Source organism: Mustela lutreola, chromosome 8, assembly GCF_030435805.1.
Source record: "Mustela lutreola isolate mMusLut2 chromosome 8, mMusLut2.pri, whole genome shotgun sequence".
In the NCBI taxonomy this organism is placed as follows: domain Eukaryota; kingdom Metazoa; phylum Chordata; class Mammalia; order Carnivora; family Mustelidae; genus Mustela; species Mustela lutreola.
The window spans coordinates 94,192,110-94,207,940 of record NC_081297.1 but is presented as its reverse complement, the minus strand read 5'-3'; the positions used below and the strand labels follow the sequence as shown (position 1 = coordinate 94,207,940).

The 15,831-nt window shown below is 43.6% G+C and overlaps 1 protein-coding gene across 2 annotated transcripts in view; it reads right to left on the bottom strand.

Moving 5' to 3' along the window:
- The window catches only part of GRIN2B (glutamate ionotropic receptor NMDA type subunit 2B), a 403,956-nt gene that overhangs the window by 169,996 nt on the left and 218,129 nt on the right, over nt 1–15,831 (bottom strand). For both annotated transcript variants that reach the window (XM_059186007.1, XM_059186008.1), the window contains one exon: nt 4,294–4,892. In XM_059186007.1, coding sequence (XP_059041990.1) covers nt 4,294–4,892 — 599 coding nt within the window. The remainder of the gene's footprint in view (nt 1–4,293; nt 4,893–15,831) is intronic.

The window sequence follows — 15,831 nt, the reverse complement described above, 5'->3', positions numbered from 1 at the left end:
TAACAGGTGAATCACTTCAAATGTGTGTCTCTCTTTGGGATTCAGCAATAACAGGGAGTCACCAATCCCTGTTCCCTAAGTCTAGATTTAGGAACCTTCCTTACCCAGAAAGAAAGGCATCATTTGGCCAGGTAGAAATGGGAGCTTTACCTCCCCCTTACAAAGCTTCCAGAGAGGACAGGGCCAGGTAACATTCCTGGTTTTTCAGAAGGGAAGAGGAGAAACCCCTTCCTGACTCTGGATTTCTGGTGTGACCCAGGGCTGGTCAGTTCCAGATACCCCCCCTAAGGAGGTTTCTTCCTACTGCTGTGGCAAAAAGCAGCAAGCCAAAGAAAAATCATCCTCATAAAACAACCAACCATTTGCAACAATTTTATTTGCAAAGATCTCCTGCTGTGGCTAAATGGTGCGGCTGCTTGGTTTGTTATTTAAAAGAGTGACCCTAGTGAGACCAGAGCTCTTGAAGGGGGAGGACAGTGGGGGAGGAGGCTGCTTTCAGACCAGGAGAAGTAAGAGGAGCTGGGACTGAGTGCGCCTAATTGAATTCCACTGATGATTCTGCGTGCTGTGCCACACGGTAATAGCTCAGACTTTGAGGCTAGCTCCTTACAGTCCCTGTTAGTCAACCCCAATCCTTTCTGGGCCTTGATAGAAAAGGATATTAAAATATTCTCAAGAGAGGCTAGAGATTGGATTCAAGTGCCCTAAGGAGCCGCAATTGAGAGGAGGGAAGGAACAGATGGGGGTGCGTGAGGGATAAGTTATGGAGACAGCAGAGAGGGCCAAGAGGAGAAATCTCGGGACAGACACAGGAAACCACCCCCTCAACAAAATAATATCAGGGAACTGGGACAGAAGGGAAAGTTCACAGAGGAAAGCCCTTCATGGGAAAGTGTTTTGATGCATCTGAAGACACGTCTTATGCAGTCCACGTGGGAAATCAAGGTGGACTCTCGGCTCTACCCTGCTACTCAAGGAATTTATGAATCATCTGGACTGAGTAATCCCTGTTCTTTTTAGGACTGCTGCGCTGGCAAAGATGGCGGTGGGTACTTGTGGCCGTCTTGATGACAACGTCTGAGGAGGTCTCCCTTTCTGAGTGACCACGAGACAGGGTCACAAAAGTTAGAACCAACTGCGATTTTAAAGGTAGAGTGGTCAGAGACCAGGCTTCAGAGGGAACACTTGCATTCTAACAGAAAGTAAGCCAAATGGCAAATAAGAATATCTATAGGTTGACAGTTTACCTGGACAAAGTTTTAGGATGAAAGCAGGTATTCCTGGACGAAAACTGATGGACTTGAAGTTAACACTCATTTCATTTCCTCGCATCGTGTGGCAGACATTTTGGTCTAGAGAGTCTTCGTTGTTAGTATTGGTTTTAATGAACTACTATTTGGCAGAGTAATCGGCATCGGATTTTAACTTAACACTAAAGACCATGGGAGAAAACCTGAAGGTACAGAATCAAATAAACAGTAAGCTTTTCCAAGGAAATCTCTACTATCTTGCAAAAAGCAGCAGAACAAGAAAAACCCTCCAGGGGAGGTAAATGCGCTGGGCAGCTCAGCATCTTGGAGGAGGTCACTCATTCACTCCAGGTGTCTTTCTTTCTTTCTTTTGTCACATGGGGCACTGGGTGGGGGGCATGGAAATAAGTAGGACAGAGAGGTCACTGCTTCCCCAGAACTTGCAGGGACAAACCATAACACAGCACAGAATGACAGCCATCTCAAAAGTGGCTTTACTAGGAAAGCAGAAGATGTGGCAAAAGCACATAACAGAGTCCTGTTAGTCCAGGGTCTGGAACAGCTTCCTCAGTGGAAGTGAGGCTGGGACTGAAGCCTGAAGAATGGAAAGGAGGCAGGTGAAGGAGCATCAGCATTTACCTACTGGTGGGAAGGGGTTCCTGGGGAATATATTTAAGGCAGGGAAAAGAGCTAGAAGTGAGAAAGAACATGGTATTTTCAAAGAACTAAAGCAGGTTCAGTATTGTAAGGATACAGTGTCCAAGGGAGATTGCAGCAGGACACAGTTTTGGAAAGACAGGCTGGCCTATGCAGTGGAAGACTTTATAAACCACATTAAGGAGATGGGACTTCATTACAGAACCAACGAAAAGCCACTGAAAGGCATTAAGCAGGAGAGTGATGAAATCACATTTTCATTTTTGATCACTCTGGCCGCGATGTAGACTGGAAGGATGCAGGACCGGGAGCCATAAGATATTTACGAGGCCCTGCAGTAATACAGGTAAGAAGAGCCAACCAGGAGCACGGCCTGGAATGTAGCGGGTGAGAGCACTCCAGAGGGGATCCACAGGAAACGGCAGCAGGAGATGGTCTCCTAGAAGACTGGGAGAGGGGAGGGCAGTGAAAGCAAGGACACCTGGGCAATTTTTACTTGAGGCCCCTGGGTAATAGGATGCAGCCTTTACATGTACTATAGATCCGCCTGGAAGAGGGAGGGGAATGGAAGAGAAAGCAGTTCAGCTTCGGATATGGTGTGTTCTAAGGCCCTGTGGCAGCCAGAAGAGCCTATCTTCTCATAGTTGGTGATACAGACTGGGGCTCAAGGGAGAGGTTTCAGCCAGAAGTCAATTCACAAACATCAGTTATAGTCCTGGCAATGGAAGGATCTAGGACAAAGAGGGGGTCTAGGACAAAACCCTGAGTTTTATGCCAATATTTAAGAGATGTCTAAAAGGAAGAAAAGCATGCCAAGGACTTTGAGACAGAATGACTAGAGAGGGAGGAAGAAACCAAGAACGTAGTAATAACTGGCATGGCAAAAAGCAAAGTTCAAAATGGGATAATATTAGGATTGGATCACAGGAGCTCTGGGGTGAGGGGCGCACTCTTGGTTTTGACACAGGTCAGGATCTCAGGGTCCTGGGATCAAGGCCCTTGTCTGGCTCTACGCTGAGTGGGGAGTCTGTTTAAAGAGTCTCCCTCTCCCTCTGCCCCTCCCCCACTCACTCAAGCTCACTCATTCTCTCTAAAACAAACCTTTAAAAAAAAAAAAAAAAAGTCAGCTTTAGTTGCTACTCTGATTTAAGAGTTGCTGAGCGGCTTTAGTCCAACTCCCTCCCAGAGGTTAAACAAGTATAAGCAGGTACACCTTCAGCCTCCACTAATTGTGTTTCAACCTCCCCAGAGGACGCTTTGATATTTTATTTAAGCTGGATGGTACCAGAGTAATGTGCTTTCTGCATAGTTTTCTATTTGTCAGATATAATTCAGAAAGAATGTAAAATGGAGGCCCAAAACATATTGTAGAGTCAGAGAAAGTCAAGTTATTATAGTCACGTTTCCATTAATGTAAAATTATAGATTTATATGCATATAGGTACACACGCATTAGAGAATAGCTGGAAAGATGTTCTCTAATTACTTCCACAATGACTATCTCTGGTTCGCTGGCTTTAAGGCCATTTTTCTCTTCTCCTCCTCCTTTGTAGTCTTCTGCATTATCTGAGTTTTTACAGTGTTTGTGTATGGTGGTTTTCTACAAATCACAGAATCACAGAAGCCTCACAGAGAATCTTCTGTCCTACACAGTCACATAACACCCACAAGAGGATACCTGGGAATCATGGCTGGATTTGGAGGGGAGATAAGGGAGCGGAACTCCACCCATGTCCCCTTCCTACTGAGAAATCAGACTCAGAGCAACCATAGAAGCTGCTTCCACAGCGGCACTCCCACACTTACACTTAAAAGGCAGAAGGAAGCGAAGGAGACAAAAACTGAGGGAAGGATCCTCTTCATGTGCCTCCAGACCCACGTAACCTATTGTCCATTCCCTCCGAGTATAGCAGCGGTCCTAAGTAAAGGGACCAGTAGGTCCTCCCTCATGTCAATGCCCATTGTGTCTTCCGTGGCAGTCAAGTATGAGAGACTGAGCCTCTTCCTTGGAGACCGACTATGGACCGTTCACACCCACGACCCTTATTCTCTTGGATCATAAAGTGGAAACAACTCTTAAACCCCTAAAAGAATGTTGCTTTGAGGGTTAAATGAGGTCAAACCTGCAAAACCCTTGAGTAACACCTAGTGTGGAGGAAATGATCAATAAGCGGGAGCTGTTGAATATTTCTCAGAACAGGAACCCAGCACAGCAAGCTTTGGACCTGAAGCACTCCCACCATCACTAAGAACTGCCATCTCAGTGGCCGGCTTCACCCTCTGACGTCTTGAACTGCTCTTCCCAGCGCTTCCGAACCTCCACCCCCAGTCCTGAAGGCCCTCCCCCGACCCTCTGCCATCAGGACGCCTTGGGTCCCTCACTCACCTATTCAGCATGTTGGACTGGTAGATTCTCTTCTCATGGGTGTTGTAACAACTGCTCTTGGGCTCGGGGATGAAGCTGTGTTCAGACAGCATGTCGGAAGCAGCGGTAGTGATTATGGCAATTCCATCCCTCACTCTGGCAGGGAGGCCATAGTCCCATTCATCATAGGACACAGAGATGAGCCCGGTGGGGAACTCCGAGGGCACTGTGTCCGTGTCCCCTGCCACCAGACTAGGCACAATCCATGTGTAGCCATAGCCAGTCAGCCCTACGGAGTTAGCAACTTCAAAGATGTAGGTGGCTTCTTCCTTAGTGCAATAAAGAAGAATGATGGGGCTTTGAAGTTTCTTGAGCTGGTTCTGGATCTTGGAATCTCCATCATCCAGGGACATGTCCAGCAGGAGGACCTCCTCTAACTCCCAGCCCACGAAGCTGTTCTCGATGGTGCTGCGAATCTTGTTTACAAAGTCCTGGTAGCCGGGGAAGTAGGTGGTGACGATAGAAAAGATGTACCAGTCATATTCTTCCATGATGTTGAGCATTACAGAAGCTTGCTGTTCAATTGATGGGCCAAACTGGAAAAACATGGAGGATTCATCCTAGAATAGTAAAAAGGTAAAAAACAAACAAACAAACAAAAAAAAAAAAACAAAAAAAAACAAAGATGGTAAGGGAGAGTCTGAATCAACTGGGCACAAAGGTTTATGTTCATTTTTTACTTTTTCACACACCTTTTAAAATGCGATATTTGAATTGGAATTGCAAACATTTCTAATACCTTCCTTCCTAAAACCACCTTCTATACTCTAGGGGGAGAATCAACACAGGTCTACATCCGTGTTGTCTGAAATCCCTGGGGCACAAAAGAGCTTCCTACAATCAAACATGTTAATATTTCTATTGCAAGACATGTAAAGAGTCGCATTAAGGGGGATAAAGACTCTAAATGGCCTCATATCAGCTCAGGTCAGGTTTCGCTGTCAAATGAGCTCTAGGGTTACACACGCTTTTCATTTTTGGAACCTTCTGAACTGATCACAACCATGGAAGTGTATCACTCAGAGTGAATAAATGGAAAGGCCATCCATCTACCCGGAAACCTACAGACGGAGGTGGTGTAAGCACACTGGCCTGGTAGGTGGGAGGTACTCTGGTATGGATATCAGGGAGAAGAAGGTTTGGCCAGTGTATTTTCTATAAAGAAATAACTGTTGGATTAATAGCACATTGAGTTTTTCGTCTTCCACCGTGATAAGGAGATAACACAAGTTAGAGGAAGGAGCAGACTGTGTACCTAAGCTACAGGTTAAAAGGACTTGGATTCAAGCTCATGTATGATAAGAGTTTAGAGCCGCACATAGAGATTATTCTTCCTCCTACCTGTCTAACACCACGGGTCTCGGTCTGACCTGTGTATCATACACATAGCCTTCTGTCAACTCTGAGTATGTGTAGGTTTTCTCCCTCCTTTTGAGGGAGAAGCCATTTTAAATTTCTCCCACTTTAAGCCGTATTTCACCTGCTGTTCTGAGATGTCAAGCCCTGCATTTTAGCTCTGCCTTCCAGCTAGAAGAATCTGCAACCACAGATGAAGACCCTCTTGGCCTTGGCCTTCTTTCTCAATCCATTTCCCCCGACTTCCTCCTGGGTAATGGCATCTCTTTTCTTGTCAGTGCCCCTATCTTTTATCCGATTGTTCACCCCCATTTTATAACAATCCAGGAGGACAAAATTGGTGTCTAAAAGGGGCAGTTCTTTTCGATCCCCCCAGACTAGAGCTTCACAGTACAGTCACAAGAGACCAGGCTTTTAAACAAAATTATACAGTGATTTCTTCGTTCCAGAACATATTCTTGTACAACGGAGATTGTTGAGTGTTTGGGGGGCACCCACTATTGAAAAAAATACAGTTTGGGAAATATCCAGCTGCTACCCACAGACCCTGATTCGGCAATGAAAGCTGCCAGCCCTTTGGCTCTGCCGAGCTATGATTGCTTCATGTGGCTTGAACTTTTCACATTTTCCACAGGCAATTCAGAAGGAAACAGGAGATGCTTAGTTGTTTGAGGGCAGTTCTTTCTGCTAGGGGTAAAATGGTGCTTATCCTAGCTCCCTCCTCTGGCTTAAACTCCCTGGTCAGGGAGAATTCAGATAAGTAGAGCAGATATGGGAGAAAGAATGGTGGGAGGAGTGGGAATCCATTCAGAATAAAATATGGACTTTGTGTGAACTTACTCCAAACTGTGACCAGCCCCTGCCTCCGACACAACTGCCCTGGTCTCCTACCACAACACAAGTACTATTCTTCAGGTAATGGTGACTTTGTCCTTAGGTTTTAGGATTATAGTGGGATTCCAGGACAACAAAGTTTAATTATTCCAAGACTTGTCATGGGTCTACAGAGAACCACAGAAGGAAAGGAAGGTCTGTGACAGAACCACCCACCCAGAAAAGCTTTAGAGAAAAAGCTATTTGTTTTCCTGTTACTTCCGAACAATGTTTCACTTGAGGATTCCCTTTTTCCACTTGGGTTTTCGCAAAACCTAGTGGATATAACAAAAGGACAAAAGCTTCCAAATATACCTTAAAATGTACAGGCTAAGGCTGACAGCATTCCAACTGTAAACAAAGGAATTCAACCCATTCTACGATAAGGGAAATATCTTATCACAAAGAGGTTCTTGAATACCCTCAATTCTCCATTTGTTGGAAGACGACAGCTGGTTCAAATACACAGGGAGAGACAGCCCTGAGAGATAATCCATGAGGGTCCATAGTAAATGAGCCCATGCTAATGAAAACAAAAAACTAATCTAGTATAAACCAAACTTACCCTCTTCTCTCAGTCTTAAAACTCTCTTGCAATTTTAAAGCTCCTAAAGAAATAGCCAGCTACTATGTGAAGAAATCCAATAAAATAAGGTGAAAGTAAGAAGAGAAAAACTAATATGGCTCCAGCTCATCGCCACCATAACCTCCTCCCACCTAATTCTATCATCCTCCGCCATCATCCTTTCTGACTCCTCTCTCCCACCAATGTCCCCTTCAACTTTTTATCTCGCCAATCCTTCATTAAATAAAGGATACCTTACATGCCCATTTTGTCTGTGGCACCAAGAAGAGGCTAATGAAGCCAAACAGAAATCAAGAGACAGAGTTACAGCTTGGGCAAGTGTTCTGCGGTATAATGACCAGCCAGTGTTATTAATTTAGTTGACACATCAATCTGGTATACAGCAGCCGGGAATGGGACAGCTCTTTTTCAACAAAGCTTTGGGCGAACTCTAAGTCGCAGGCAGTGACAGGCTCTGCAAACTACAGCTGAAGCCACAAATCAAAGAACAATCTTCACGTGTGCACAGAGTGGAAAGGACTGGTGGTCACACACCGGTCTTTGCAGGCACCCAACCTGCATTGCGATCACAAGAACTGTCATCTTCCAGGATGAAGGACAGGGAGATAATTCAGTTGGCAGCTCACTATGTTCCCCCCACTTACATTTTTATCTCCTAATGATTCCCAGGCACCTCTACTGCTTGCATGTACTTCTTCACCTTGCCTCACAAGCATCCATAAAGCATTCATGTAAAAAGGGCCACCAAAACAGAAATAATTAATACAGGGAAGACACAATTGCACAGTAGACCCCATCAGTCTAGAACCATTAGATTGAATCCTCATCGCTTAGATGTTCATGGTATTTATTTGCTAATAAGAAACAAAAAGCCCTTTTTCATTCTGCTCTCAGTCTCCAAAACAGAGTTAGTAGCATGTGAGATTTATCTTCTCCATCCCCCAGATCCCCTACAGACCCACTTGGAAATAAGGGATAAACCACCACAGCTGCTGCTAATGCCCCTGGCGATACATTGTAGCTGTCAGACCACTTTGGGAATAGCATCAGCTGGAGAGAACCACCTTGCCCAAAGTCACACGCTCCCCCCACCCCTTTCCAGGATAAATTGCCCTGAATGACTGCTGGTCAGGGAGTATAAAGACCTTGTCCTCTTGCCCGGACTCTAGACACCTCTGAAGGATCAGTCCATTCTCAAAACTTCCCAACAGGGCTGGTGGGAGCCTCCATTAAAACCACATCACATCTTTACTTCTCCCTCTACCTCCTCCTACCCGATCTTCCCTTTTCACAGTGATGATCTCAAGAGCACTCCCTAATAATCTCCTGTGTGCTCACCTTGGTCTCAGGGTCCGCTTCCTTGGGAACCCAACATGAGACTATTCAGTTCCCTTTATTCAAAACAGAAAAGAAGTGGCCTTAAACCAAAAAAAAAAAAAAAAACATCTATTTTCAAACACAGAAATGACCTCTATGTTAGAAAGACAAGTCTCTACCCATTAGTTCCAACAGAGAAAACTGGAACTAATGAGTAGGAATATTAAACATCACTATTCGGTTCAACAGAAGAAACAGGTGTGCAAAAATTATAGTTAATTTAGAATAGAATGAAACTCTAAGTAGTGAGCTCTCTATTGCTATAAGCATTTAAACAGGAGTTGGATTATTATTTGATAAAGAGATGCTCCTCAGCACTCTGCCTGGAAAATGTCATGCTCGCCTTTAAGGTCTAGTTCAAGTGTCAGCTTTTCATTTGTATCCTCTTTCTGAACTTCCCCCAGGTAAGTTAGTTCTTTGCCTTGTACTTTCACAATTGTTTGCATGTGCCTCTATCCTAATATTTATCACATAGGAGGCATATAGTCCATCCTATATGAAACATGAAAACATGTTTCTCAAGAGCAGGGGCTGTGCCTTATTCATCTCTGGATTCCTAGGTGGCATATGAAAAAAAAAGTGGTTTTGAATTAATATTTAAAAAGAAGATTCCTTTATTGGGTGAAGATTACCGAAATAACTGATGGTCTCATCTGCTTCCAAATTTCTGTGCTGATGACACATACTGACCTCACAGAAATCAGCTATGAATAGTTACATATATATAAACCATGCTTTTATAAGATGTGAGGGGCTCCCCCGTGGAGCCAGGCAGACAGGCAGAAAATACTAGTGGCCGCTTCCTTACTCCTCCACCACAAATTTCTTGGAAACATCATCTATACTCACTTCCTCCAATTCCTCCTCTCTCATTCTCTATTCCGCTAACTCCAACCAGACTTTCAACTTCACTAAAACTCCTCCTGTCGAATGAAGGAGAGGTGACCTTGATACTGCCAACTCCAATGTCCACGTGCAATCACTGTTAGGGTCACTAAGGTACCCTCCAGACTGAGAAGACACATTAATGCCAAAAAACAAAGCAAACCATTCCATGCCCTTTACCCAGAATTTTGATCAGAGCAATTTACCGAGGAATGGGCAGATGGATGATCTCCAGCACTCCACAGCTCTTTTCCATCCCTCTCCAGACCTCAATCTCCAGCTTTTGTGGAGTGAGGAGCATGGAGCTGAGGTCATAGGGTAATTATCTAAAGTGCGGCTCTCATCTGTGCACCACAGGATCTCTACCAGTTATCTCAAGTGGCAACACCTGTGCACCAGAAGGGAGCCTCTACTAGTTACCTCAAGTTGTACCACCTGGGCACAAGGCATGGGGCCAAAGATGGAGTCAGTGTTGCCAGCACTCCTGCACTCATCCTTACCTATGACGAGCATTTGACATGGCTGATCACTTGGCTCCTAGCTAGGCTTTCTTTCCTTGGTTTCCAGGGCTTCATGGTCTCTTGGCTTTCCTCCTAGCTACTGGCTGCTAGTCCTCTGTCTCCTTTGCTGGTTCCTCCTCTACTTCCTGATCTTTTAAAGCTGAGTCCCCCAGGATTAATCCTTGGGCCTCAGGTTGTTTCTATCAACATTTACCTCCTCAGAGATCTCATCCAATCTCCTGATTGAAACCCTATTTATATGCAAATTCCTCTAACACTTCTTTCTCCAAAACTTCAACTTACATATCAGACTACCTATCCTGCATGTCCACTTGGGTATCTTAGAAATATGGCCAGCATTTCCAAGATTGGACTCCGCCTTTCCCATTTCTGTTAAAGCAAGTCAATCCCTCCAGTTCCAACTCCTCTCTTTCTCTGGAATCCTATATCCAATCAACCAACCATGACTGCTGACCTTCAAAATGTATCTAGAACACCACCGATTTTCACCAGCTCCATCAGAGCCACCATCATCCTTCAGCCAGTCACTGTAAGGACCTGCCAACTTGTCTCCTGGCCTTTGCCCTCCAGCCTCCTACAGACTGTGCTCAACAAAGAAGCAGGACAATCCTTTTAAAACTTCAATCATAAGATGGTATTCTCTGCCTCAAACCCTCAATGGCTTCCCAATGCACTAAAAAGAAAAAGCCAACACCCTCGATTTGGACTGCCACTGTCCCACGGGTCCCACCCTGCCAATGGTTCTCTCACTCCGTCTAGGCACTGGGACCTCTCTTGAACATACACAGTCCTGCTCCAGACCTCTAGCTATTTTCTCTGCCTGGAACCCTCTTCTTCCATCTCTCCAGGTATTCACACACACCTGTTTCAAGTCTTTGCTAAAACCTCAAGTTCTCAATAAAGCCCAATCCTGACCCTACAGGGGAATACCAACACCTGCTTGACCCCCTTATCCTACTCCACTTTTTCTTTTTGCCCTAACATTTATCACCATCTGACAGACTATATGAGTAGTTTGATATGTTTATTATGAACTTACTGCCTCTTCCCAACTAGAGTATAAACACCAGGACAAGGATCACTGTTTGCTGCCACAACTCAGTACCTGAAATGGGGCCATAGTAGATGTCTGTTGAATTTAAAAATGTAGTAACTGATGTTGCAACCAGATAATCCTCAAATCTACTTTATCTTTTTTGGCTTTCCCACTGAGATTATGTTTTTCTAGTATCACAAAGTCTTTCACATTATTATAATCTGAGCACTTCATAACATCATAGGGATTAGGATCCTGCTAGAACATTAATATAGAATCAGATTAAATAAATCTGATTTTCCTTCCAGTCCCTCCTTCTAGTATATGAGTAAAGAAAATCCTGTACTTCTAAATTCAGTTCTTTTTTTTTTTTAAAGATTTTATTTATTTATTTGACAAATAGAGATCACAAGTAGGCAGAGAGACAGGCAGAGAGAGAGGAGGAAGCAGGCTCCCCGCTGAGCAGAGAGCCCAATGTGGGACTCAATCCCAGGACCCTGGGATCATGACCTGAGCCGAAGGCAGAGGCTTTAACCCACTGAGCCACCCAGGCGCGCGGCACCCCTGAAATTCAGTTCTTTAGGAGGACCTGTGTTTGATAAAAGGCTAGAACTGCTAGACGATCTGAAAAGTTTCTGTACTACCACCAGATTTAGGAAACAAGTATGGAAGGCTGTCCATCTACCCCAAGATGGGGTGAGAGGTCAAGGTTGCCCATTGTCCACCTACTCCTAGCTATTTCTTCTTTCTTTCTTTCACACCAAGCAGAGTAGAATCAGAATATGGAAGATAAAATCTTTTCTCTCCCAAAATAAAGAAAGGATTTTTCTTTCCCCATCTAACTCTAAGAAACCCCTTCCTTTGGAGACTAGAAATTCTGATTCTACACTATTAGTTTTTCAGGTGACTAAGGCTGCAGGTGTTAGCTACTTTGGGTGCCTTTGAGTAGTATCAGAGTTTTGTGAGCAATGCCTTGCAAGACAGAGAAAATGCCTGATGTTCTCCAGCCTTGCCATTAGTCAGAAATATCATAAATGAAACACAAGATGGAAGCTCACTGGTGGAGAATCAGGATCTTTCCTGCCTCCTAAATGCCAGATCCATTCTTTTTTAAACCTCTGCACACCAAGAACACTCTGGGTTTTCAAAAGCCCAGGAACAAAACTTCAAGCAGATCAGTCTAGTTTAAGAGCCATTCTGGATAACTAAACAACTCTTGCAAAAGCCAGCATTCTTTTTCTTATTTGCTTTTTCAGAAGATAATATGGCTTTCTCCTTGAATTTTGCCCCATTTTGCTCACTGACTGAGTCTCCTTCTTGGATGTGCTTCAATTGCTAAGCGTAAGGCACAGTTGAGAAGCAAACTAAAGGTATTCACTTTGAGAATGTCTACAAGGTTCTTCCTATTGCAGAACTCAGAGACAAAATAATAGCAAGAAGAAAGCTTATTATAAGACAGGCAGAGGGGGCAATAAGAGAAGAATAAAAAGGCAGAGTTCCTCTCACTAGCATACCCAAATGAATTACAGAATTAACTAAGGGAGAAAAGGGCTTGGCTAATACTAAGAGAACTTCTAGAATGTGCTTGTGCTCCCTCGTAAGGTATCAGGACTGCCAAAATCTTAACAAGCCTATTTCATTTCATCTTAAATTAAAATTCGTCTCTAGGGCCTACTCCATTATGCACATCAAAACAACTCTCAGATGGATTGGCTTGTATTTTTATTAAGAGGTTCTTTTCTATAAAAGAGCAAGCTGACAAGTTCAACAACAATCAAGTTCGATGGTTGAAGAAAAGTACTTTTAAATAAATGCAAGGGAAGAAGGTGGGGGGAAAGGAGAAGTAGGAAAAGAAAGTGAAATGGAAAGAGAAAAAATAGTATAAATATTAAACAAGCAGTATTCATTAGACAGTAGAATTATCATTATCAGACTACATTTTTTAGGTAAATTTAAAGATCGATTGTGGGGGCACCTGGCTGGCTCAGTCAGTAGCACATGTGACTCTTGATCTCAGGGTTGTGAGTTTAAGCCCCAGACTGGGTGTGGAGCCTACTTAAAAAAAAAAAAAAAATAGTGTGGCCAACACTATTATCGATCTGGGCATTTCACAGGATAAAAAGAAAGGCAACATAAAACTAAACAATAAAACCGAAAGGGAAAACAAAAGAAATATTAGGCATGAAATACTACCTTTCAAACTGCCTATGCTTTTGAAGTCTTTCCACTTAATGTGAGCCAAGGGGGTAGAGTTTATAGAAGAACTGTGGTTATTAATGAAAGGACAGGGTTAAATACATGCTGGGGATGGTATTTGACTGACTAGCAGCGTTTTTCAGAATAAAGATGTTGACATTTGTCTCAAATAAATTAACATTCCCATCTCTTCATACATATTTGATCAGAACATCACATTCACATACCAATGGGAGTACAGAAGAGGGAAGGTGCTCACAGGAGGGGAAGGATAGAGGAGGCTTTTGTATTTGATCAAGCGATGAGTGTCAGCACCTCATTTGTTGCTGAAAATAACAAAAGCACTGGTTCTAGGCATAGTGATTATGTCCATACACATGGGTCTTTTAAGAGATCTCTGGAAAACAGGGAGTTCTCGTGCTTCTGTTCCTTCTCCATACAGAAAGACAAAGTATTCCTGAATTTAGAATTTGGACCAGTCATACTCATTTGGCACAGGTTAACAAGCCAGTATCTCCAATGGTAGAAAAAAGTTTTCTGAGAAGTTTTTGGGTTTTTTGTATTTGGTTTTGGTTTTGGTTTTTTGTTGTTGTTTTTTCTTTTCTTTCTTCCTTTTTTTTTTTTTTTTTTTTTTCACTAAACATCCGGTGATCGGTATTCCTATGTCCCTGGATTGGAAAACTGATCACTGCTTCCTCACATCAGCAAAGCACGGCTGTTCACAATCAACACGGCTTTGAATTTATTCGCATCTCCCAAACCAATTTGGTCCTCCGTCTAAAAGAGGCAACGCATTTCGAAGGGCTCCAGAAATGAAAATAAAATTGCACACAGGCATTTTAAAAATATATATACATGTCTTCAACAGCTCGTCAGCACCTGCCTATCTTGGCCTCTCTTAATTGTAGGACTTAGAACTTGAATCACCAGGCATGTCTTCCAATCTTTCAACTGGGACTGGCCAAGAACTCTCCTTACCCACATATTCTAGAGCTGATGGGGTTCCTCTAGGCCCAGAATTTGGTGCACCTGATGTGAGCCTGGCTGAGTACAGACCTGTCCAACCAGAAGAAGCCTTCCTTCCTAACAGCCTCACCATGGGTCCAATCCAAAGGACTAAGTGTCTTTCTCATGGTCTTGAGTTTTCTTCCATCACTTTTGGATGAGGCTGCCCACTCAGAAGTTCCAACTATTGTACACAGTCCCTGACAAACTGCCAACAGCCCTGATGTTGGCCTCTGTTCCCTATTTCTGCAGATCGCCAGCCTAAGTCTGACACCCCTTGCCTGACTTTAACAGGGAGATGATTAGCACGTGAGGAGTGCCAACAGTCTGCTGCTTTGTACATTATTATCTCAACTCCCTGTGCAGCCATGCCAATCTGAATTGTACCAGGTTTCTCAGAGCTTGCTGGCCCCCACGCTGTGGCAGGCAGCCCCCTGGCAGGATTTGGTCCAGGCTTCCCAGCTCTCTGACCTTCCCTAGACTTACCATTCAGATTCTGGTATGCATGGCATCAACAGAGTGAAACTGGTACCCCGTATTTGACTGGCTGCATCCAAGATGACTTGAGACTTTTTTCATTTCATATGAAGCAGGAAAACTGCTCTCCTTTTCCAGAATTATTCAACTCTTACTTTTGCTATGCCTCATTTATGTCTGCTGGTTATTAACACTAAAAGTGGATCCTTAAGGGTTCAGAATTCCTAACCGCATACTCTTCGTTTTCTTGTCCTCATGCTCCGGATGGCATGGGGATATAAGTCTCACTGAGAGTATGACACCATCTATTAGAACCAATACCCAGCTCTTCAACTGCTACAGAGAGAAGCACACCAAAACTATTCTTTCCAACCACATGAGCTTGTCCACGATTCCTTGAAAACAACCTATGCTTCTTTTTTTTTTTTTTTTTTTTTTTACCCATACAAAGAAGGAATACTTGGTTTAGAAGGCAGAATAGGGCAGATCTAGCTTCTAACTCACTCAAGGGTCACTTCCTCTGGCCCAGGCTGTGCCCTCTGACTCAGTTGTACCAACTCTGCCAACATTTCCAGAAACCACCTTGTCACTGCTACACCGCAGTCCCATTTGAGGATCTTTCCTTTTTTGCCTTCTTTCCCCACAGTCCTATAGTTAAATGGATAAAAACTCCATTGGAATGTCCCCAGTGGTCTATACCTTGAGCCCAACCAGTATTTCCATTCTTCTCTCTAGGGTCTTGGGGAGGTGAAATGCTGTCAATATCTCAACTTGACTCTAGAAGATGAGCCAAATGGGGACAAGCAGTAGCCTTCATTCAAGAGACAGATCAAAACTGGCGAGATCCTTCCTGTAAATAAGAACTTGGGAAGTAAACAAATGGCCCACTTACTCATTCTTATTTTGAAGTTTGTTTATTTGTTTTTAAACCACATTTAATAGTCTTCAACATTTCTATAGTGCATAGCATTTCACCTGAATACCTTTCCTCTGATGGGGGAGCATGCAAGCACGGGAGAAAAAAAAGTTCTTTAAAAGAAAATGCCGATTGGCATTCCAAACAGAAAGAAGTTCAGAACTCTCTGGAGAAGAGTCATTGTTACAATCAGATGCAGCATTTATTAATCTCTAATCTGGATCTTTCACAGTTGGGCTTCTGCCTGTGGATGAATCATCTCAGACAAGTC